At 47.1% G+C, this 25,314-nt stretch overlaps 1 protein-coding gene across 4 annotated transcripts in view; it reads right to left on the bottom strand.

The window, feature by feature from the left end:
- Positions 1–5,087: 5,087 nt before the first annotated feature.
- Positions 5,088–25,314, bottom strand: part of ebf1a (EBF transcription factor 1a) — a 58,200-nt gene continuing 37,973 nt past the window's right edge. The window contains exons 11-17 of one of the 4 annotated variants that reach the window (XM_053878822.1): positions 20,134–20,222; positions 16,393–16,458; positions 15,568–15,730; positions 13,900–14,079; positions 9,893–10,090; positions 9,709–9,777; positions 5,088–7,725 (exon numbers count right to left, since the gene is read on the bottom strand). In XM_053878822.1, coding sequence (XP_053734797.1) covers positions 9,710–9,777; positions 9,893–10,090; positions 13,900–14,079; positions 15,568–15,730; positions 16,393–16,458; positions 20,134–20,222 — 764 coding nt within the window. In that variant the 3' untranslated portion in view covers positions 5,088–7,725; position 9,709. Of the gene's footprint in view, positions 7,726–9,708; positions 9,778–9,892; positions 10,246–13,899; positions 14,080–15,567; positions 15,731–16,392; positions 16,459–20,133; positions 20,223–25,314 lie in introns of those variants that run through there. The other 3 variants (XM_053878823.1, XM_053878825.1, XM_053878824.1) reach the window with 3 other exon arrangements.

Raw genomic sequence — 25,314 nt, 5'->3', positions numbered from 1 at the left:
ACAGAGGTGGTGTGTGGATGGCACCATGTCGCCAGTCATGATTGTGACCCCGCTAGGAAACAAGCAGAAGATAATGGATGTTAAGGAAAAAGCGGATGTCTGTGTTTGGTGCTGCGGCTGTGGCTTAGCTTCCCTCCGGTGGTGCCTCCACGTCCGACGTGTCTCGCTGACCGGATGAGAACCAACTCCTTGACAGAGTCATGACACTCATCAGGCCGTGGGACAGTTCCAAACCCCAGCGCTTGCTCTTCGTGTTGCCGCTGAGCTCGCCGGGTTATTCCCCGGTGCCAGCGCTCTGCGCAGGGCTCCATCTCTCCGTCTCATCTCTCTAACATCCATTACACACAGCAACCCCTCACCTCCCTTCTCATTAGGCCGACGCTCAGTAAATTAGCAGCAGCAATTACAGGGAGTATAAAGCAGCGGCGTCTCTGACAGGAAGCCCACAGATCACAGACAGACACCCACAGTCAGCGGCCAAATGACTGTGGGAAAGGACCGCACGGCCGCGAGAGTGCGAACGCCATCCTGATTCAACTGTGAGGTGATGGATGGACGGGTCCCTCTGCTGCGCTCAGGCACAGCGCTTGGTCCTCCTCCTTTATGTCCAACCACTCCACGCGCTGTCTTCAGTAGCTCCTTAGCTCCACGGCTCGAATTTAGCCAGCTTTGTGTCAATGTGCTCATGAGCAAGACTAGCTTAAGATCCAGGGGGCAGATGTATAAGGGCATTTCCACCAGCAGAAGGGACCAACATAAGAGCCAGACCATTTGGTGGTGGAGTCCAGTTGAGACGCCAGCCATGGTTGGTGGCGAGCGTTACGAAAATAAGACTGTGGACGAACAGGGAGGTGTGAGAGAGGCGAACAAAGATTCAGTTTTATTAGTTTGACTCACGCTTGTTTCTGACCTGTTTTCTGACTTCAGACCTGAGTGAAACACTGCGATGAATACAGAGACCTTCATTGTCTTGTGAGTCGGTTGGAATCCACGATACAGGTACGTCAGCACGGGGTGCTGCTCGATCTGACACAGCTGAGTGGCGTTTAAACTAGTGGTGGGACTTTTACGAGTTAGTTACAATTAATTAATTACAACAAAAATGTAATGTGTTCATTGAAATGAACAGTTTGCTCTCCAGACAACAGGGACTTACCTTTGTAAGTGCAGGAGTTCCTGGTCCACTGATCTCACTGATGCACAAGACACGTGGCAGCCAGGATGATAACAGCAACAACAAACATGGAGGAATCCCTGAACAAAAGCAAAAAAAAGCAGCTGTTTGTTTTTGTTCAGGGGTGTTTTTCACTACACAATGGCCAGAGTTTCCACTACTCTGAATGTATTTTAAATTCTTATAGAATTGAAATTCTTATACAAATATTTTCAAGACATTAAAAGAACTTTAGTTTAAATAAGGTGATATAAAAACTTGAATATAGTCACCATCGTGATTTATTTTGCCATTGTCAAACTGATGCAAAATAAACAATATTTTGTTGTTTAAATGTATGTATGGGTCCATCATTAGTTTCACGAATATACCAAATTCATTCAAATTGAAAAATGTGGCTTCTTGTGGCAAATATTCTTATCCCACCCCTAGTTTTCATATATAAAAACATTTTTATAATTATTTTCTTTTTAATGGAGTCGCTCCTGTACTATCAAGGGGAAATTTTTAAACTGAAGTGGAAACCCATCGTGATGAAATAAAAATAAAAAATCTTCAATGAAAAAAATAAAAAATAATGTTCAATTAAAAGAGAGAAATGAAGGTCCCTGACTGAGGTAAAGAGCGGGTGTGAAACGCTTCTGGAGGCAAGTTCCGAGTCCAGATGGAGATAATGTAAACTCATCTTCCTCTCTTAAAAGCAAGCAGACAGTATCGATCTCCCTCCTCCAACTGGAGTTGTGCGCGCGGCCCCTGGTTCCACACCGCTCTGCAGCACTGACTGAGGATCCACGTCCGTTTACACTTCTTCTCCGGCTCATATTGAAATTCTTCCCTCTGAATCTCCCCCACTCCGGCGCGGGATCCCCATGGGTCCTGGTGTGTTTCTTCCCAACCCGCCTCACCGCTCTTCATGTGTCCGTGCAGGGAGGAGGAGGAGGAGGAGACGTGAAGAATATGTGCATTAATATATTTCATTAGGACACCAGGAGCTGCCGAACACTCCTCTCTTGATGTTCCCTCTCCATCCAGAGCCGCGCTTCTCCAGGAATAGTGTCTCTAATGCTGGGTCTCCTGAGGGCCCGCGCCGGCCTCCCACTCCTATTGTCCTCCTCCCACACTGACCAGTCTGTCCAGGGCTGAAGGGCTGCAGGAAATATGGAGCAAAGTGGCCTCACCTTTTGTCTGCGCGCATTGATGATTTATGAGTCGGCTTCTGGAGTGTGTCGGCTAAAACGCTGTGTGTGTTGCGCCGGCGAGTCCCCGGAGCCCAGCAGGGGTCTAATCCCAACACAAGACTCCGGGACTCATTTTCCTCAGCAGAGCGCGTGGAACTTCCCTGATTCACTTCTCGTGGTGAGCCTTCCAACCGTGGTCAGCCAACTACCAGGGAAAAGAGGGAACGCTGACTAGCGCTGAGCTACCTAGCTTTGCTGTGACAAAGCCACAGCTGTAAATGGCTCTTAGTTGTATGTCGAGTCACCATCAGTCGCCCTAAAATTTCAAGACACGGGCCGAATGAAGTCGAATGGAGTCGGTTGGCTGCCAGCGTGAGGATGAAACCCCCCTGTGTTTGGAGTTGAAACACTGTAGCGTTTTCCTTCCTGACGGCTCAGACAACGCTCCCACCTTCAGCAGTGTCGCTGGGTTCCACAGCACCTTCCGATCTTCAGCCTGTCACAGCTCGGAGCCCAAACACTGTGCCTGAGACACGGTGCTGTCCTGTGGTCCTGTAGCCCAGTAACCAGTCACTTTTCCCCAGACCCGTCTCGTGGTCCCACCAGGCGCAGTGCTTTTCTTTCTTTCTTTTTTAGGAGCGGGCAGTGACGTCATGATGTTGTTCTGTTTCAGCTGCAGAGTTTGGAGCGTTCCGTTTTGGATTGTGGCTCCTGGTCACAACAGACCATCCCCAGTGCACGGACACTGATGAGAAGATACTGCAGTTCAGCACGATTGAGTGCTCTGGTTTGTTTAAACCAGTGGAGGGATTCAATTAAAAAAAATAATGTAGTGAATTAGAGAATTTGAGATTAGTTAATCTCAAATAATGAAAATGTTTTATATATTGAACGTGGCGCCACATCCCAAACATCAATGAAAAACCAGGATTTTCCCACAGTTAAAACCACGAACATCTATCCTGAAATCATTATACATGCGGATGAAAATTCGAAGCATCGCGTTCAAAAGCAGATGCAAACATTTACAACACAAGTCTACGAAGACTTGTTATACACTGAGATAAAAATACGGAAGCTCTCTGGCTGTTTTGGGGGGAAACTTTGTGACAGTCAGATTCTTTGAGCTCATGACTTGAGCCTCAAGACTTAGGAGCCACAGCCACCTCCCAGAGTTCAACGTTCTCCTGTCCTGTGTCTGAAGAGTCTGTGGGACTAGGTTGCTCACATCACTGGCCACAACCTGAAGCTTGTGAGTACTGGTGGGAACAGAAATAAATTGAGACCACTGTCTTTCGGCTCAGCTCTTTCTTCTACCTGACACAGAGCGACTGTCATCCTCCACTCTTCTCTCACTCATGAACAAGAACCCCAGGTGCTTGAACTATTCCACCCTGGGAAGGAGCTCATCTACAATAAGTTTCCATCCTTCTCTGACTGAGAACCTCTGTCTCGCTTGGTAACCTATCACTGTGGTCTGTCCATGTCATGACTGCATCTGACTCTCAAGCCTCCCAAGAACTCTTCATATGCTTCATAATCTGAAAGTCAGAAGACAGAGATTTTGCTATAAAACATTGGAATCATTTCCTTCTACCTGAGCAGAATAAACGGAGAAGCATGAACACAATGACGCTGGCAAGAAGTGCCTGCAAGTCAGAGCGGAGGGCAAACCAACCTATCCATCCAAGTCGACTTCCGAAGACGGCGGGAAAATTCAGCCAGATGATTGAAGAACTTATCTTCTGAAGTGAAGGCCTGACTTGCTTCTCTTGCACTGCTCCGACACTGTTTCCCAAAATAAAAGCTTCAGACCAGAGTCTTTTTCTCCGGGTCGTTCCGAGTGTCGCCACAGAGACACGGTGAGGTCAGCACATTTCTGGTATCCGCTCTTTCCTTGGCGGCTAATCCAATCGCGGCTCAGCTAATTAGATATGCAAAACTCGGATGAAGAATTAATTTGGTGCTGATGACCGGGTATGCAAATGCTGACTCGATTACGGAGGGTCGGTGTGTTGGCGATTCATAACCTTGGAGTCATCATGAACTAATGGGTTTAGGAGGAAACTTGTGGGGCCAACATGCGGGCCAGGACGTGGCTAACCAAGTTAACCATGGAGCTTCATTAGCCGGCGAGGACGCAGGCCCGCCACTGACCCGCCGGATTAGCCGCAGCCAGAACTTCCTGCGCTGGTGACGTGTGGAGGGACCGTTACGTGATATAAAACTCTATCACCACTGTGTCCATGAAAAACAGGGTGAAAATAACCTCAGTCTGCAGGTGGAACAGATGCACTCGGTTGCCATTCATCTGAACAGGAAAAGTCGGCCTTGGATTGCAAGTGCTTCATGACTCCACGCAGTAATAACTGGATTATAACAGTCCTGTGGAATTCTGTTTTCCAGAATAAGGTCTAAAAATGTACCCACTTAGGAACCACTTTGCCCCTCCAACACTTGTCAGGAGGGGGTCAAAAGAAAAAAAAAAGGTGACCATGTGACCTGCTGTCCATTAGGGGGCCCGACATTAAGGACATCAGGGGGCCATGAGTTGATTTTAATCAATGTCTTTGGGGAGGAAACTGGAGTTCATATCAAGCACAGGAAAAGGCCCCCGTGCCTGATACGGACCCCACTCCGAACTGCCAGAATCGGACAGTAAAACTGGGGAGAGATTTTCCATTCCAATTCAACCTTGGGGGTAAAATAAAGAACGGCACGCCAGTCACAGACAAGAGGTAACTTTAATGTCAACATTGTGAGTCCAAAACCTCCATTTTCATCAAAAACAATAACAATCTATACAGTAGATGTTTTTTTTTCTGGCAGAGCTGTTCAGTGTATTTGCAGTCAGAGACAAAACAGACAGAGGAAAATATAAACAACAGCTATTTGGTTTAGCGTCAGTTTTATTCTGTTGTTACCTAAATAGAAAAACTCGGGAGCGACAGTCCTGACCAGGACGCTGCTGTATGACAACAGTCCGGCGGAGGTCATGGGCGCAGAGAAGAGGTGAAGCACTGGGGTGGGGGGGGGCGCCGGTGAGCAACTCTTCGGTTCGGGGACATGAATACGTAATCTGACCAGGGGTGAAGTCGGCGGTGGGATTCCTGGACTGTTAGATTGTGCTGCGGCAGCGTTTTTTCTTCGGAGGTGCCACCATAGTGCCGCGAGAACAGCTCAACACAAGACAAAAGTGCCCGTCTGAGATGGTACTGAGAAGGGGGCGGGGCTGAGTTATGGCTCTTCTTATTCTGGCTTCACCACCAGTGGCTTTGTGCTTTTGTCCCCAAAACAAAATTCCTCTGCGGTGGACGAGACGCTTGTGGTCGGGCTAGAAAACTGTACACTGGATCGGATGAAGAATGGTCTTGCATTGTTAAGGCATCTAGACTGCTGGTAAAGATTACAGTGACAGAGGAAAGAATATAGATACAGGATGTTCGCAAGCATCGACAACAGAAGGAGGGAGAAGATGAGAGAAACACACACAGCACTTTGCTCCTCTCACACAAACATCACTCAAGAGAAGAACCCATGCATATTACCAGTTCAAAGGAAACCAAGGATATAGATTTACATTATATATTAATGTGTGTATATACTCTTAAAATCTACTTCAACCCAATACTCTGCTACTGTTTTAGACATTTGTCATGAGGGAAAAAAAACATTTATTAACTTACAAATCATACAAAAATAGACAACGGCGTGTGAACGGAAGTAAAAAAACAAACATTTAAATAATGAGACATTTAAGGACCCGGGGTTGGTGGGGGGGGTGAGTGTACAAATACGAGGGATAAATACATTATTTATACTTATTTTACATGAATCCTCTTTTTTGTATCCAAATTTGTTTAGAAGACACACACACACGTGCGCACACACACACACACACACCTCCGTCTGGACCGAGAAGCTGCCTTAAGACGTTTCAATCTATTGCAAGAAAAGGAAATGAAGATTTTTGTTTTATATACAAAAATATATCACATATATCACGCTTTTATTCTAATTAGATATTTGCTAGACTCTCAGTACAGTGCTGGCTGGACACACACACACACACACACACACACACACATATATCACCGGGCTTTTCAAGTCTTCGATGAAAAACGCCAGAATTTGGGCTTTGATCATGTGACAAGCAGAAATAAGAATATTGCAAACAGCTCAATCCTCACAGTTTTATTAAAAAAGAAAAAAAAAGCCTGGTTGCGACGGCGGCGACTTGATTTCTGAAGAAATTAGCAGCAAAATCATATTTTGTTTTGTGTTTGTGAGGTCGGTTTTGGCATCAGGCTCCATCCACACCAACATTTCCATCATAAATTCAAAATATTTTGAATATTCGGAGGCCAAATCTGATAAAAAGACTGATTGAAAAGAAGGATAGTGCTGACACAAGTGATGGCTGTTTTAAATACCTGCCAGCAGGGGGCTCGCTCCACTTCCGATCTGAGTCAGCGGAAATTACCTACATTTCTTTCTATTAATACAGAAATTTGGAGAAAAATTGTGATGCTAACTTGGTAAAATGTCAATATGAGACCAATAATGAAACTCACCGGTAAGTAAAAACAAACCGAACAAAGGAGAATATAAACAAAGACTAAGAATAATTTCCGAGTTCCACCCTCATTGGTTGCAGTTCATCTGGAAGCCTCTGATACTGTTGCATAGAGTGGTTCTGTGGTCAGCTGAGACCGGCGCAATGAACAAACAGCAGATTCAGAGCAAAGAAAAACAAACAAAAAAACATCCACATGAAAAAAACTAACTTCATCATTTCCTTCCTGAAATTCACGGTTTCAAATTTGAGGCCTGGCACCTGTGGCAGATGGTGTGAGCAGCTGTGTCATCCAGAGACGTGGAGTAGAGCCGCAGCGTACAGAAATGATCGAGAACGATCATGGCGCTTTTGCTTTCAACATCCAATTCTTTTCCACTCAGGAGCTGTGACATCACAATGTCTCTTTCAGCGAGGAAGTGTGGGCGGAGTCAGGGAAGCCAAAACCGTCGGTGTGTGTTTCCATCACAAGCTGCTGTGTTTGTGTCCAGGAGTCAACGGAAAGATAAATAAATGCTTTGCTCATGAGGTCAGTGTCACACTGTGGGCAAACTATCAGTCTCTAGGCTCCGCCCATGTGGCGTCGGAGCGGCTACACTAATTCAACCAGGAGGGGGGAGCAACATGACAAAGGTTCCTATCGTCCCGAGCCTTCAGACGACGTCCCGCAGGAAAAGGCCTGAGTTGGACAAGAGTCCTGCGTCTCAGCCGCGCAGCGCGACACAGACTCGCCAGGTTCCGCCACTTTTCCTCCGCAGCAGTCCTCTACATGGGGGGAACGATCATCCCTGGAATCGCTGCTCGGTGGGAACAGAGGGCGAGAGAGAGGGAGGGAGGGAGAGGTCAGTCATGTGATTGCTGGGTTTCATCTGTCAGCACGACAGTCTCATAACAGAAATACGCTCCGGCATCCAACTCCGACTCATTATCTCCCAGTTCCAAAGACCCCAAAACAAAACACGGCTCTCCGTGGCACCGCAAAGCTGGCTGGGAACAACAGCCGGCTCTGCTCCCGCTGACAGTCCAGCCGTGCAGAAATGTGGAGCCGGCACTTCGTGTTCGGAGGGAAACCAGAAACATGTGACGGACTCGTGGATCGCAGTGGCAACATGTCCTGAAACCAATGTCCCAGTCACTCTGCGTGCTGAAGTCAGTGGATCCACACAGGTGGAGGACGCGGCTGCTGACGGGGTCAGAGGTTACGCCTTGGTTTTGTTGTTTTTTTAATCCTAAATGAACCAAGACTCAAATGATCAGCCTTTTACGAAACTTTTTCAAACTTCTGCAACTCAATATATGAAATATATCGATTGACATACAAACGCGAGGTCAGGCTCATGCTAACTTGGCGGTTTAATGAGTTATATTTGTGCATGTATTGATCCAATCTGAAGTAGTTATTGAGTGTATTTTTCTACTTTTATTGTCTTCACTTCTGTATTTTCACTCTCTGTCCTATCCAAACGTGTTTATTATTCCATCAATAATAGCTGCAGTCGGGGAGGAAGTTTCTTTTCACATCATTTGGGGCAGCCAGAGGCTTGTTTATCAAAGATTGATCGATTTCATACAGTGGAATTGAGGATTAGAAAGCTGTCTGGAGTCGAGATGAGCCTGCTCCATGTCCGTAGATGGACCTTCCCTCTCTGCTTGGATTCATTTGGTACTGTTTCTGTGACACAAACCATGGTTTCTGGTCTGCAGTGGTCAGTGCCATCGGCCGGGAATGGAGCCGCAGTGGAAGAGGGTGACTGACTGCTTCAAACATGGACCATATTACGCTGTAAATCGATCCAACAGATTTGACTTCTGGGCGCTGAGGAGTCGTACGGCCACAACACTAAAATGGTGTCAAACTCACAGAGGTGCAAAAAGAAAAGCCACCGTCCTCAAGTACTGACAATTATTGCAGTGCATTACGGGACTTTAAACAAGACGTGAACACAGAGGGGCCATGTGTGACTACGTCCGTGGCCACATCTGGCCATCGAGCCCTGAATTGAGTAGCCTTCTTTAAAGCTTCCCTTCTTGGCCATTTATTTTTGTTGTTTGCACCTTCACCTCTCGGTGCTTCCCATCAGGAGACGCCACAGCTGCCGACGTCAGTCGTGCAGTGTTGACAACAACCCGACCTGCAGGGGGCCATGATGGAAATATGTCTATCTCAAATGGTTATGGCTGCGATAATGCAAAAATCAGGACACGCCGAGGGCCCATGAGCCAGCCATCTTTCTTGTTTCACTCTCACATCTTCACCTCCGCCCCCTCCCCCTTTCTCACTCCGAGGCCATCACAGGGAAGAATTTTTCATATAACGTATTGGCTCCCTATTGATCCCCCTCTCTCTTCAATCCACTAATTCCCTGGTTATTTCCTAAGTGTCTCCGGCTTGTTGGGATTAACTGAACGGTGTGTGAGTGTGTGTGTGTGTGAGATCAGCGATGGCCCTCGGGTCGCCGTGGTCAGCGCTCATCAACGCCGGCGGAGGAAGTGAGGAAGTGCTTAGCTCGGGGCTCTGATAAAGATTCCCATCCATCACTTCTCTCTCTCTCAGGATCTCAACACCGGTCCACATCCTGCGTTCAGTGGAAATGCGAGATTGGAATGACCCGCGCCAGAATAACAACCCCCACGACACACACACTGACAGGAAGCAGGAAGTGAGGACAGGAAATGGAACACACATGCTGCCACTCTGACCAGTCAGAAGGGAGAAATAAGAACAGAGCGCAGGAGGAGGAGGAGGAATGGACAGAACATGGAGAAGGAGAAGGACATACTTCAGGAGAAGGCCAGGCCCTGCAGAGAACTGGCCGATGAGTACTTGCTAGAGTCCACAAAAGACTGATCTGAAGTGAGGGAGGAGAGTGGAGGAGAACAAGCAGAGGAGGCGGGACATTGTTAAAGGGCGCTGATCAAGAGCAGGATTAGAGCTTCAGAGTAGGTCACGTGACTCCGGCTCACCTTGCAGGCTGTTGCCAGTGGCGCTGGTGCACGTGGGCGGCGGCGAGTTCTGGGGTCGTACTACGGGGGCGAAGGCGCTCTTCTGCTTGACGGCGGCCGACACCATGTTGGCCGGAGAGAAGGAGAAGATGCCGGAGGAGCTGCTGCAGTTGGAGGGCAGGCTGGTGGACGAGGCCATGGTGGGGCTGGACGGGACGACTGAGAGATGCAGCGGGAGGTGGGGAGGGGCGGGGCAGGGAGGGCAGGGTGGGGGTGTTAAAGGGCGTGAGGAGGATGAAGACAGAGAAGGGAGAGATGAGGTTAGAGAGAGGGCCGAGGGCAGAGGACGGGCAGACGGGATGAACAGAAAGGGACTGATCAACGGATGATGGCAGGAAGGACAATATTTTCAGATCAACTTGAAGAAGCATCTACTCTCACAACTATCATCTTTAACTCTTTATCTGCAGCTGGATTCGATCGGTTCCTTCAGACGAGGCCTGGACATCCGAGTGAAATGACCAAACTTCTCTCTGACTGTCTCAAGCTCGCAGTCCAGGTGACACTTTGCATTACAAAATGACACAGAACCTTCCTGATGAATTCCAATGGCAACTGAAATCTATATCCCTGACTGCACACTAAAGTTGCCACACACAACTCAAACTTATGTTCAGTGGCGCCACACTTCTCATGAAATATTCTGTATCTTCGGAAAAGAAATGTGTCGACTTGGATACTTCTAGAGAAAAACAGCCCCAAGCGTTTTCTCCCCTCTGATGGGACCGTTTTCATGAGTCAGCCTTTACTGGAGGGTGCAACTGCGTCCTCTGTGAGGGCTGTACCTGTTGTTTGATGGTGAGGCAAGAGTGGTCTTCTTCGCTACAAATAATGAAGCCAGACTCTCACCATCGCCTAAACAACTGCTCATTTGTATTCATACGTGTCAGCACTTGACTGTGGTCAAGATGTTTCCCGTAGCTATGTTCATGATCAGCACCAGTAGCCCAGTGACAGCTCTCACTACGCAGGAAGGACAACAGGGTCATTACATTTACACATGTCTTTGCAGTACTTGAAATGCTATTGATCACAATGAGCTCAAGGGGACAGCAGGTGGCAGTGGTGTTCTGGAACACGCTCAGACAACAGAAACTAAGTGGGGCTCATGCTATATTTCATCAACCATTTCAATAAAATTCCATTCATCCGTTTCTGTCGTAGTAGTTTTCAGGTGACTCAACTCTGGGGACAGGCTACAGGGGTCACCACGAACTCAGCTGCTTCTTTGGGCAGAAAGGCGGTTTGGTTCCACATATCCCAAGATCCCACCAAGAAACATCTGCAGAACACACTGGCTTCACTGACGTGTCCAGATGTATTCACTAATCTGACTTCATTTCAGCGACGTGTACAATAGTCATTGGTTGTGTCACAGTGATCTCGAGCGTTTATCACTGTTGCCTACTATTAAGATCAAGATCCAGCTGTCCGTTTCCGCCAACCTCCTTTCTGTTCCTACGGTCCCGACGGAACAATGCGTCCTCGCTTGCCCCGTCCATTGCAAAACACAAACAATATGCTAAACGTTGGATTCAAAGTGACAATGTCATTATTGAGTTTAAAAAGATGTAACTTTATTCCCTGAAATTGTCAGAAAGTATGCGGACCAACACAAAGGGGGCAGATCTGTGCGACGGATGGGAACAATTACGCCGACACGACTAACATCTGTAGCCGTCCACGGCCGCTCTCTGCAGCCAAGTGGCATGCGGGTCTAATAGTGTTTTAAGGACGGTGAATGAGCTGTCCTTCCATCAGCAGGATTTAATGACTGCTACATTATTTAAGTCACTATTAGGACGCGGCAGACAAAAAGGAAAGGTTATCCTCACAATCCAAACCCTGTCTCCCCCTGACATCATCCCATCCATCCAGCAGGCTGGGTTTGTCTTTGTCTGCTCATACACTTAGAGCATTTTCCCCCTCAGTGATTTTACCATCAAGGCCGTCGTATTTCACCTGCCCTCTGATATCTGCTTCTGCCTTTATTGTTGTTATTATCCAACACTTAGCTTTTATGGCTCTTCCTGACAAATCCCCGCAATAAAGTCATAATCCATTTATGAAGGGGCCTAACTAATCAATTAATGAAAATTGGAGCTACAAAGGCAGGCGAGGGGCCATTGATTGAAAGTGTCTGTGTGCGGCCGATGAGCCTGTTAAAATACTTGTTAACACCCAGGAATCAAAGAGCCGAAATGGAATTGCTTCTCTTGCAATTAGTTTATTGATTTAATCAAGGGTCTTTAATGTAGAGGGTGAGTGTGTGCGTGAACGAGGGAGGCGTGAGTGTGTGTGTGTGCGGGGGGGGCGGAGGGCCAGTAGGTGCTCTGCTCTCCGGGCCAATAAAGCGGGGATTTGCGTTTGACTCTGTTTTTAAAGAAAAGGATGAGCCAGCTGAAGGGCCGGACTTTGTCCTGTGAAGCGGCAGCTGCTGACCAGTAAAGCCCTTTCACTAAAAGTTGGTCTTAAATCCTGGAGTGTGACGCGTTTGTCTCACTAAAAAGTCGGTAGTGTTTCCAGCCCGCAGTGGTCAGTACGTGCACCGAGACCAAGAAGGGAAAGGCTGGGAAGAAGCCACACAGTGGGGTGAACCTGAAGCCCAGTGAGAGACCAACACAGACACTTACTTGACCAAAGTGCACCGCAGGTAAAACCCCGGAGCTTCATTGTCACGCTCATTAAGTGGCCTAGATGGGTCAGCGTGGTCACCCAGACTGGTTTGAAGTCCCTCACGTCACACACGCTGATCCACTTTCGCTTCTTTGTGCATTATCGATTCAGCAAATTGGATCTTTTACATTAAACCACATGGGTCGGCGTACACACGCCGACAACTGCGTGCCGCGAACGTCCTAAAGTAGCTGGTGCCATATTGATCCCAAAACATCAGGCGGTCAGAAGTTCAAACCATGTTCAACCACTTAGTCATCAGAGACTGCTGAGGTTGCAACCGCATCAGAATTTTAAGATAGCATGAGGTCATTTTCACCTCCGGCAAGATTGACTGTTTATCAGGCTGAAATTCACAAAAAAATGCATGGATGGATTTCAAAGCCGTTTTCAGATGAGGAATAGACGATTAAATTGTTAGAGAGGATTAATCCTCTACTCTCTCTTTCTCTCTGTATAGTTCTGTGAGTCTCTTCTGATGTCAAACTTGAACCTTAATGGTGTCACATTCTTCCTCGATGAAATGTTAAGTGTGATTCTTAAACGTAGTCATAAGCTCGTCCATGCTAGCTCAGTAAATCTAGCGTGAACTTGGCTGGACTTAAGTTCATCTCACAACACACAAATAAGATGTGAACCTGCTGCACCCAGTATGATAATGTTAGCACCTATTGGTGATTCAACTTTTGTGATCATTAAAGTTCCCCCCAGGATCCTCCCACTACTTCGCTCCATCTGTGTGTATTGCAAGCGTATTTCGGAACCCCACTCCGACCTATCCATTGATATTTCAAACGATCAAATTATAATGGTAATATAATTTATTAATGACAATGAACACTGACAGAAGAGCTGCTTGGGAGAGGTCTGCACTCTATATGTGCTTTTCCAGTACATAACTATTAATAGGAATAAATGGGAAATCATTTAACTACAAAAACACCTTCTAAATCATACCTTGCCTTTCGGTTCAGTTGCTTACCGACTTGTCTCTGTGTGGGCAAAGTTGAACCCACTACTACATGCATCACTCAACATTAAAAACTCCCTCAGACACAATGGTTTCTTTGAAGGTGGCTGGAGGTCTAACAGTCATTCGGGTCTCACGGAGTCAGATCTCAAGTACTATTTTAATAGCATGTAAACTGAACACCACAGGGGTACCAACTGTGACCTCCATGTGATTAAAGGTCACTCACTGTTTGTATATATTTTTCGTCCCACCACACTACTGTAAATACCATTTGAAGTCTAGTGTTGTGTACAACTCAGCAGCTGTTGTCTCTACTCACTAGCATAGGGTGAGTTGCCTGCAGAGCCATTGAGGAAGTTGGGCGACGTGCCCAAGGTCGCCATGCCAGAGTTAGCGTAGCCGTTCATGCTCGTGGAGACGGAGCTGTAGCTGCTCTGCTGCGGGGTGGAGCTGGGGACGTAACCATGAGGGGACACGCTGCTCGTGCTCCGACTGAAACCTGCAGTAACAAAGGGAGAGGACGAGGAAGGAGAATCAGCAGATGGCGGAGAAAATAAAACTCAAGCGCTTATATGAAACGCGGCCAACAGCCTTTTTTTTCCCCTGTCCACGCAGAGATAATGGACACAAGCACACACGCCAAGAGAAATGTTAGAAAAGCATATGGCTCAGTGAGGAAGCAATAAACGCAGCGTAGGAGGACTGAGAGCGGACAAGCTGCAATCCAACCACTGAAACAAGAGCTCTTTAACCTCGCTGGCTCCACTCCAAAATTTGATATATTGATAAGGCAATTAACACTAAAAGGCCTGTGCAGCTCTCTTGTAATTTATAAAGAATGAGCCAGAGTTGCAGACGGGACCTTTCTCTCCATTATGCTGCTCAGGGGCAGCGAGCAGTAGGAGGACCAGATAGGGAGAGACTATAAATATACACCCGAGGTCCAAATGCTGACACTGAAGCAGAAAAAAAAACAGCTGGAATTGAACATCAGGAGTTTCTGGTCCCTAGTGATGGAGTGGAAGTTTCCTCTGCCGTGATTTGGAACCACAAACAAGTCCAAGCGATACTCTCTGGAGTAACTCCACAAGTCAGGCAGCTCACATGTTGCTTTTTTCCTTCAGGAGTGGACTGACACATCAATTCCACTGTGTCACACGTGCTGTACATTTTGTTGTATCGTGTTGTATCCTAAGTATTTGACATGCACCCCACTTTATTTTGTCATTAATGTTATAATTATTATTTTCACATAGCGGCATAAAAGACCATCACTTTCTTTAGTCACTTTCCTGTTTAGTTCACTCACATATTGGAGGCACAGGAAATGAGGTCATCACTTCTAACTAGCTATTGGCTCCATTATTTCAATAATTTACTGGCTCGCACTCTTTATTTTAAACTCAAAGTATTGTCATTACAGCGGGCATTCCTATGTGTCCTTTAGGTAGAAGGATAAACAGGATGGATGTTTGCATCATGACAAAAAGCAATGTCAAAAAAGAAGGGAAAAGTTGCATCAGAGGTTCTGCATGATGGCGGGATCCAGGAGGGACAGGTATGTGCAGGTATTTCCAAATGAAGATGAAGGACAGAGGAGGAGGAGGAGAGGAGGCTCATTGGACGCTCCTGCTCTCCTTCCCCTGATACACGTGATGAATCACCACTGACTGCACCGACATCTCTCTCTGTCAGACGGGGGCCGACCTTAGTCTAATATACACACCCCTAGGACCCGCTCATATTTCTACACCCAAGTCCATCTAGGCCTCTCTTTTTCTCCATCCCTCACTCGCTGACCCTCTTTCTCCCCCTTTGTCAACTTCCCCTGGCTGCTTATCACCGCCGGTTCACATTCACACAGCCTCTTCTCACAAGCTCATTCCCACAAGGACGATCGCCTTTTACGACATCCCGTTTCCATGATTCGCAATTCCCACACATTTTCCACCAAACAAGCAGAATTCAGCCCATGTGTTTTGCTCACCCTGATTGGCTGTTTGGGCCACCTCTGAACCCGTGAAGGAGTTGACGGCCATCATGCCGGCGTGAACCGAGCCGCTGCCCAGCCCGGCCAGCTGATTGTGACCTCGAGGAACTGTGGTGTACAGAGCCTCCGCGATGTCGGCCGCTCGTTTCAGGATCATCTCCTGAAATGACAGGACAGTTTCAAAACACTGGACATGGACTTTTATATGGATGACTGCCTACACAAGCATGCAAATAAACCAGTGGCCAAAATAGCGAGAGAGAGAAACTGTTCATTGTCATGAGAAAGACGGTATGGGAGGCACATCAAGTGTAAATGCCTCAGGTTTTCAGGTGAAAATAGATTTCTGTCATGCACATGAGACAAGGGAGGGTGTCACCAAGAATCTCAAAGAGCAACTAGAAACTGCACGCTCAGCACATGCTCTACTCCTTTAAATTCTTCAGGAAAGACAAAAGAATCAAGAATCAAATCCTGAACGTTGCTGTGCTTCTAGGTGTTGGGGAGGGAAATACTAACAAATTGCTTATTGTTAGTGAAAGAGGTTGGACTGCTCCTCCAGATGATCAAGAGGGATCATTAGCCGACTTGTCAAATATTCCTCTCCCTGTTTCATGTTTTAATTTTTCTTTTCTGTCAGAACAATTCCTCCATGTTGCGTCTGCTCCTTCTGAACTGCGCTTGTCTTTCCTGTGGAGCACGCCAGCTCATAAAAACACGTGTGTGTGTGTGTGTGTGTTATTCATCTGATGAGTTCGAGGGCGAGCGGAGAAACTATCTTTGATGCGGCGGCGGCGGCGAGCGTAATTCCAGCGTGTTTACCTGGTTGTTGTGAGGCATCCCGTACAAGGCCTCCACCAGGTCTGCCGCTCGCTTCAGGATTACCTCCTACAATCAAGAGCAGAAAGAAGGCGAAGATTGATCATGAGTGTGACGGCTCCAGGGGTTCAGTCGCTTTCATTCCATTTCACTTGTAACATTATGCTGTGAATGCAGAACAGAGAGTGTGAGACAGGAAGAAGGCAGAGGGAGGAAGAGAAATGGGCCTGTCCCGACACTTTGTTACGAGCTGGGCAGTTTGGAAGAGCAGAGGGAAGATATCGTTATCTGTGAATAAAACATGAGCCTATATCTCTCTATCAGTCAACCATCTTCTACGTCTGCCCCTCCCTGCTGTCAGCGCCGTATCATGAATCCGACGCACATGAGCCCCCATCAATCTCATTTAACACAACATATCATCAGGTTGACAGCTGTACAACTCCTCTCGTCAGGCGGGACACGCCCGTCTCCTGCCCTATATTAACCCCGGTAATGATCCCGGCGAGTAGCGGTGCATCCACTTTGTGTGATAAATGTAGAACATCATTGCTCAGGTGAAAACCGCCGTGTGGAATTTCCCACATCAAACATTTATCCTTCCTCAGTGTTATCGTTCTTCGCGCTCATTTCCTACAGCTCCCTCTCCACGCTCTCTCTATTCTTCTCCTTGAGTGTATGAGTGTGTGACTGCAGGCAGTCGCGATGGGTGTGTGTGTGTCATGTAGACACCTACAGCCCTACCAAACCCTTTTTAAAAGTTAATGTGCCGGGGCCTGGATATATGCTGGAGGCGCGACAAGCAGAAAATTGCAGCCCCCTCCTCTCCAATTCTGCCGCGTTTCTTCCTCTCCCTCCTTCACTTGCACTGGAGCTCACACACGCTGTGCGTTATACCCTCCTGAGTGTATCCCTTGCTGTGAACAAGCCCTGGAGCATGTGTGCTCTCTGTTCCGTGACACGCCGCCTTTCAATCAGACCTCATATCACACACACAGGCTGGGCCGCGCGCGCGGCCATGCACATGCGGAGGCTGTCGAGCACGCCCAGGACATGACGAGAGGGTCAGCAAAGCAATAAAGATTGTAGAGCGCTGTCCGAGGTGCTAAATTCACTCAATAATGGGAGCGCTGTCTCTGTGTTAACCTCCCATTACTAGCACTATCTGGGTGAGGCGAAAAGGGAGGTGGGGGGGAGACCGGAGAGAAGGCCTGCTCTGGGTGATTGAGAGAAGTAGAGGCCCTAGAAAGGTAAGTGGTTCTTTAGTATGTATGCACCGCTCCATGCCTTCTTTTCCTCAACGCCACATGCCACCCAGGGATTGCTAGATAGGTAGATGGATGGATGGAAGGAGGAAGATGAGGGGGAGGGAGGGAAGGGTGAGGAAGGGAAATGAGGGAAGTGCAATACATTAGGACACAAACAGGTCTCCAGCTGCAGTACAGGGTGTTCAGGGAAGACACAAAACCTTCACGCCACCTGAATCCCTCATCGATGCTTCCCCATGCTCAATCCCATCTCCCAGATATGTACTTGCATTTGCAGAGGACATAGATACAACTGGAGCTCGCGCTCATATTTCCCCTATTTCATCCCCTCAATTAATCACTCTCCTGGGGTCCTGCACCCTGTTTGTCTGTATCTATCAGGCTCTCGTTAGCAAAGGGATCTGTCCTGTAGCTAAACACGATTAGGCAGCGCTCCAGAGTCGTCCTGATAAACAGATAAATGTGGTTAGCGCCATGCTGCCTGCCTTCCCCTGCCGCTGTAAGGGGAGACCATTTCCTGGGCGCAGGGTCTCTTACCGTAAAGTCAGGCGCGTTGAGACGTCAACAGGAAGGGGAACCTGATCCAGAGCAGAGCCCGGACTAGTCTGGCAAGGCGGTCACTCATTAGCTGCCCCCCGACCCCACCTCCTCCTCCCCCAGTGGTCTGGTAGTGTCTGACTATAAGCTTTGGCCCCGTGTGGGGGCTGCTTCCTCGACACGTACAGACAACATCGGCTTTAGCGCACAGTAATGGACACGGTTTATCTCGGTGCTGCACTTAAAACATCAAAGTTAGTAGGTGCTGCTTCCCAGTATCAGGAAGTCAGGTCGACTTCCTTATAATTCATCGTAATGTTCGCCAATTTTACTCAAACGCCACTAAAATGAAAGAGGCACTGGAAGAAAGGGGCAAAGGGTTTGGGTCTGAAACTGCGAGGTAAACGGCGACGACGATTATCGACTGAAATGAATCACTCATTTTGGATCAATGTGGTCGCACTGATGAACGCAGCTCCGCGGAATAAAAAAAAAGGTAGATGAAAAGTTGCCCCCTGGATTCGTGATTAAGGCCAACATGTAAGAAAAGTGCGGCCAACAAACAGTTATTACCCAATAAAGGCCCAAATCAATAGAGCTGAAATGAACAGCCGGGCCTGCCAGCTACCGCTGCTCATTTGGAAGAGACGGAGACACCGCAGAGCAGAGAGGGAGGAGGAGAGGAGATGGATGGATATAAAGATATTAAGAGAGATACAGGGGGTTGATAGGCTAAAGACCAGAAGTGGCCAGGACAAGTTCTGGATCCACCAGACATGACACATGGCGAGGACAAGTGATTTCTCTATCTTCCTTCTACATCTACCTAAGCTCTCCATCTCCTGTCTCATGGTGACGTCTCTACACTATATGTGTGTGTGTGTGAGTGAGAACACACTGCTGCTTGTGCCTGTGCAGAGATGTGTGTATGCGCTAGTTTCTGTAAGTGTGTGTGTTGGAAGTAATAAAGTCCACCCGGGGTTGACTTCGATCCACTGACCCAGCAGGAGGTAAGACTGGACAGCTATGATGGATCACCTAACCTGCTTCTGCCTCTCTCTTCCTCTCTCCTCAACCCCCTTTCCTCTCCTGTGCGCTCCCTCTTTTCCTCCCTTTCCTCTCCCACTTTGCCAGTCTGAATGACCTTACACTCAGTGGAAGGATGAATAGGGCGGCTTGTGCATCCACTGTGCAAATACAGTGTTTGTTTGGGCAGAAATCAACCATCAACATATGATAAAGTGTTGTCACCGCGGATAACACACAGCCATCAGCGTATAGGTCTGAATATGTGAGGTCATGCTGCTCTCCTGACAGGAATCCATGTAACTGGAGCCGGAGAAAACAAATCTGTGTATCACCGTTACAAACAGTTGCAGATGGTATTCAGTGACAGACTGGAGGGGTGAGGGTAAAAACAAACACCAAATCCCGACAAGCAAAAAAACACAGAGAGAATATCAGTTGAATAAAAAGTTTAGGAAGCTCCTCAGATTGATGAACACATTCCAAGATGGCAGCCAGATAAAAAAGAAAAGTCGATGCAAGCGACGACATATACTGGAGATAATCTCGCTGGAACACATTGGAATGTGGATTTTGAAGAATGCTCTTGCTCCAGCGGTTCTCATGCGTCGGTGTTCTTCAGCTTTGACATTCAGACTCATTGTGACACTGTGAATCACTAACAGAGACGATGACAGGGTGCCAGACTCAGCGGCGTCGCTGCAGCTGAATTTAATGTGTTCATTCACGAACGTGAGAAAATAAATCTCAGTCCAATGTAATTTCCCCCAAAAGTGCAATCGGTTCGTCATCGTCTACCTTTTATCCCTCAGGAGAGGAGCGTGGCGCCCTCTACGGACTAACAACCGCTGCTTACAAAGACAAATTGCTATATAATAATTGCATGCAAGGGGCCATTGCAGATGCACGGTACCTTGGGTAATCTCTCCTGGTCTCCTGGGTGTCTGGGGATCACCTTCTGTAACCTCTGAAAGCCGTAGTCTATGGTGGGCTCGTTGAGTGCTGCGTGCAAACAGAGAGACAGATGGAAGGAAAAATGTTTAATGTTGGATTCTCAATAATGAAAGCACTTACTGCCGAACAGCAGTGCCACGTATCTCTGTGAACAAGCGGCGGCAGCAGGAGAAACGATTCGCTCCTTCAGTCGAAACGACTGAATTAAGGATTTCACATGAATATTTCAGCATTAAACTAAACACGCCGAAAATGTGGCTGCTCTCTATTAAGTCTGGTACGTGTCTTTGTTTGCTTGTGATGTAATGAATCTCTTTCTGTCGCCTGCTTTGGTGGTTAATAAAAAGACTGTCAGGGAATCAGGCGGAGTGAATGTGTGTTTCTCTGCATGTGTGTGCGTGTGTGTGTGTGTGTATGTGTCCCGTGGTCTTGCGTTGATCAGCGACTAATATAAGCAATTACAGAGCCTGGTTCCAATATAACAAAGGCTTGATCGCTCCGGGGAACAAGCTAAACACACACACACACACACACACAGTTACACACACACTCAGTCAGATCATCCAGGCAGCAGGGAGAGAGCACTCTCTCGGCATGCTGTGGTCGTGCTACGGTAATTGAATATGAGAAGATTTAGCATGAATATTTAAACATTAGAATAAATACAATGAAGATCTGAGGCTTATAGTACAAACACTTCAGAGGAGGATTGTTGGATAAGTGCTCTCTCCACATAATTCATTCCTAATGTACTCTCTTTTCTGTCTTGTGCGCCCCTCTGCCTCTCAGTGGGCAGCCTGGGGAGGCGATACACGAAGAGTCGGCTAACAGTTACGCAGTCTTTTCAAGGTAGATCGCTCGACACGGCTCCGGATTACACAGAGAATGTTGTATTTTGATGTTGCGGTGGCTCACGAGAAGAAATTACTGGCCCCGTACAACAGGGGTGCGAAGATCAACCAGACAAGGGCCCAAAAATCAAACCAAATTCGGACATTCTTGCAGTTAGTAAGAATGTAAAACAATATCACAAACCAGCCATTTAAATCTTTGGGACCAAGTGTGGCATTAAACATGGTGGTTTTGTCCGAACACATTCTCCTTCAACGCAGACTCCGCCACAAAACACAAAAAACACTGCCCTTAAACCGACCTCCTCATGAAGCAGGTTGTTGAAAGAACGCTGGAATCTTTGAACGTTGTGATATTGGCAAGATCTTTTGGTGCACTTTAAATCAGAGATGAGATTGAAGGTGTATTCACAGCTCACGTGGGCCACATTAAATCACTGAGCTGGCCAGATATAGCACCAGAGCCTTGCGTTTGACACGTGTCCATGTGTTACGTCTGTGCTTGTTATGTAGAGTTTACATATGAACAAAACAGGACATTACTTTCACGGAGTCCACAGAAATGCTGCAGTATCCTGTATTGAGGGAGCAACCATGGGGAAACCGGATTGACAGCAGGTGGATACTGTGGAATATTTAAGATACCACCAGCTAAATAAAATGTGGAACATTGGTGAGCAGTGTGGAGCAGCATATGCTCATCTACAGGTAAAGACGCTCGCATATGTCGCACTTCCTTAAAGGAAAACAGAAGAATACATTGCTTAATTTAACTGAACCATCCAGTTTTGACCTTGAAAACTAAAGTATTCACTGTTTGTGCAGTGTGCAGACATGCTCTGGGTCTGATTGTGCTTCATGTTATCGTGACAGAAGTGTATTATACTTGAGGGTTACATGTGTGAGAGGATCAAACAGTAATAACATTGGGATTGGAAAGGACAATGGCTTTGAGTAGAGTTGGTCTGTGGCTGGCTACTGTACTGTTTCTAGTTGATCAGCGACACAGCAAAGTGGAAAAGAAGAGCCATTATGCTTGAGGATCGCCTGTATGTGTCTGAGCCGTCCGTCTGTCTCCCCTGTGGGTCGCAGCTTGGAGGCTCCTGAGGGCTGATGCCCTGCTCGTCTCACATCTGAGCAGCCAGGCTGACTAGGCGGCTCTAAGGGGGAAAAAAAAAGAAAGCCCCTAGAGGCTATAAGTACAAGCTGTCCTGCTGGACCTCTAGTGACTTCACCATGGCTCCTTCTCAGCTCCTCACTCAAACACATGGATCCAAAGGGAGTGAAAGGACTCATTGATAGTCGGTTTTGGCAACACAAGTACATTTGGAACGCTCTCCCAGTGGACAGCGCCAGAGGATCACAAAAGTTGGACCAAAGGAAAGGTGAGATGCAAACAGTTGGAGGTGGCAGAAAAGTCAAAGGCTGGCTCCACTTCTGTGGAGCCTCATATCACAGGACAGCTGGTCCAATGATAAACGTGTGACGATCACGAGCATGAATTATGTCCGAGGACAAATATTTGACTTTACTTCTCCGTTCGCTGATCTCTCTAAAGCCTTAAGGAGGATTTTCCCTGGATTATAAGCCAACAGTCTGAGCAAGGATTGTTCCGACAACATCCGCGCGCTCCTCTCAAAGGCTTTTGTTTTTATGATGAATTTTTTATCAGCCCGCCACAATGTGCTAAATGAGCCTCGAGTGAACAATAGCATAAAAACCCCAAGACACAGAGATAGCCTCCATTACAAATAAAGAGACAATTTTAGGTAATTGGGAGAGGAAGTGATATTGTCTCGGCTCATTTTCAAGGACCATAAAGCAGGCGAGGGGTACGTGGAGGACAACACACACCACTAACTACCTGGCTTCATCTCTTCAGGGATTAGCCTGGCATTTTATACCCATATATCCATGTTCAGTACCTCACATTTCACAAGAGGAATTAGTGTTGGAAAAAAAAAAAAAAAAAAAAAAAAAGCCCAAAACGCTAGTGTTATGGCGGTTCACTCCAAGATTCAAAGCACACGCTCCCATACAGGTATATTTATAATCCTTGGCTGTCGCTCTCCAGAAGAGCAAATCAAAGCCAGTAAAACATAACTGCCATAAATAAATGAATAGATGAGCAACAGCCCTGGACTGGAGGGATTCACCTAGCAATCACCCACATCAGATCAGATCAATGCTCATGGAAATTTCATGAAGCCTAGAATCTACACCGCTTCATATTTCACTATAATAACCCACAGAGCCGCAGGGGGAGTGACTATGAAGGGGTGAGTCTGCAGCTGGAGGATAGGAGGGCAGGGCAGGTTGGATGAGGGGGGGACTTGAGGGGAGGAGAAAATGGGTGTGGACGTTTGGGGTGCAAAGAGCAGGAGGTGGAGGGGCTGGAGGTGTAATTGAGAGGTCAGCATGTTGGAGTGCAGAGAAGACTGAAAAGAGAAATTGCTGTGAGGGGGAGAAACTACAGTTAGTGTCCAGCTGTAACGTCTCCTTCTCCTCCGCTGTCACAACTCTCAGTGTGTGTGTGTGTGTGTGTGTGTGTGCTCGGAGGTGCTTGCAGGGTTAGATAATTGGCTCTGAGGCTTGATGTTAACGCCTTCACAGGCCTTCAGACAGTGGGTAAGAAGCTGATCATATCACAAACCTCTGTTCCTCTCTCTCCGACTCTACACTCATTCATCTCTTCTCTCCATCCGCCCCCCCTCCACAGTCTCCAGTGCTCAGGTGTGATCTCATAAGCGCTGCTTGGCGATCGATGCCGCCAGTGGCAGGGGGTTCAATAGCCCTGAATTACGGCTTCATTTCTCCCCCCCCCCCAACGCACAGATGAGAGCTGCCCCCATCACACACACACATATGCAACCCCCCCACCGACTACTCACAATCCAGATCAATACCTTACAATCTAATTTTTATCCATTTTTCCATAAACCCCGAGATTGCGTTTATTTGCAGAATCCGACAAGCTAAATAAAGCATCGCTTGAACATGTCAGGGAGACTAATGCATGGCTGGAAATTCATACACAGAAAGCAGATGAGTGGAGCGTCTAGCGCTTAAAGAAAAGGAGCGGCTCGGAGGGGAGGATGGAGAACTGGCGTTGCTGGTTCTACAAATCAATGGATGTGTGGATGCTACAACAACCTAAGCTGTAATTATCTGCAGCAAAAAGTGCATGTCGACAGTTAACAATACCTGACAGCATGGATCCACAGTGGGAGGATGTAAATTCCGCAAAAGTGTGTGATAGAATTAAGATATAGGGAGACGTGGGGAACGATCCCCCTGTTGAACGCTGCTCATTTCAGCGGGGTATAAAATAATCTGCATTCAAAATTCATTTTCATCATCATCATGGAGCAGATGCTGCTGTAATAAGGAGTGAGCGCGCTAAAGAGGGAAGACAAGCCACATGGTGCAGAAAATTAATCTCAATCCCAAATAGAGGCATGAATTTCCCCGCTGCTAAGACGCCTCTCCGTAAATGTGCAGGTATCTGGGCGGCCCTCGACTCCAGCTGGAGTCTGGCCGTTTTAATCAACAGCAGGCCTCTGCACAGGCTCAATAAAAGACAGGATTCCTGCATAAGAGCCAGATAAGTAATTGACCACCTTGTTGCCGCCCCTCTTTTTATTACCACCTGACAACATGTCAGTCTTAAGCGTGTGCGATGCACATCTATATCACATATGCATATGAATAAAGAGCAGTTAGGGAGTAAAATGCATTCCGTCCCACAACATACAGTCATTGCACATGAGTACTGGGAAGCATACCATCATTATCCTTGCGTATCTCATAACAGTTGCAGTGGCATACCTGTCTGATGAGTCAGTTATGTCGATGCAATGGTTCATTTTATCATCATCAAAGAATTCACGAACTACATAACGGTAACAGAGCTTAACTTCATCTCAACATATTCTTTTGGTTGTGATAAATATTACTTTTCTCAGGCAGTTTTGGGCAGGCGCCAATTTGTCTCAGACAGACTTGGAGAAAACAGAACTGGGAAGGTGCAGTACAAATGGAAAATGACCGACATATTACCATCAAGTCTTCTCAAACAGGTCAGTGCAGATGACAAAAAATATATCAGGGTCAGGAGGGACTCAAAATTCAGAGTGCTGATAAAGTTTGACATAGTCAGTACCGCCGACATGCTCCCTCAAATGATAAAGAGTAGACATTACGGAGTCGATATTTAACATGAGATTCCAATGACTTAACCCATAAACAATATACATTGTTGTGTTGCGACATTGCAGTCTAAGAATTGT

This window comes from Synchiropus splendidus, chromosome 11 (genome assembly GCF_027744825.2).
Source record: "Synchiropus splendidus isolate RoL2022-P1 chromosome 11, RoL_Sspl_1.0, whole genome shotgun sequence".
NCBI classification, from domain to species: Eukaryota; Metazoa; Chordata; class Actinopteri; order Syngnathiformes; family Callionymidae; genus Synchiropus; species Synchiropus splendidus.
The sequence above is the reverse complement of the archived record's forward strand: the minus strand, read 5'-3'. Positions and strand labels throughout refer to the sequence as shown.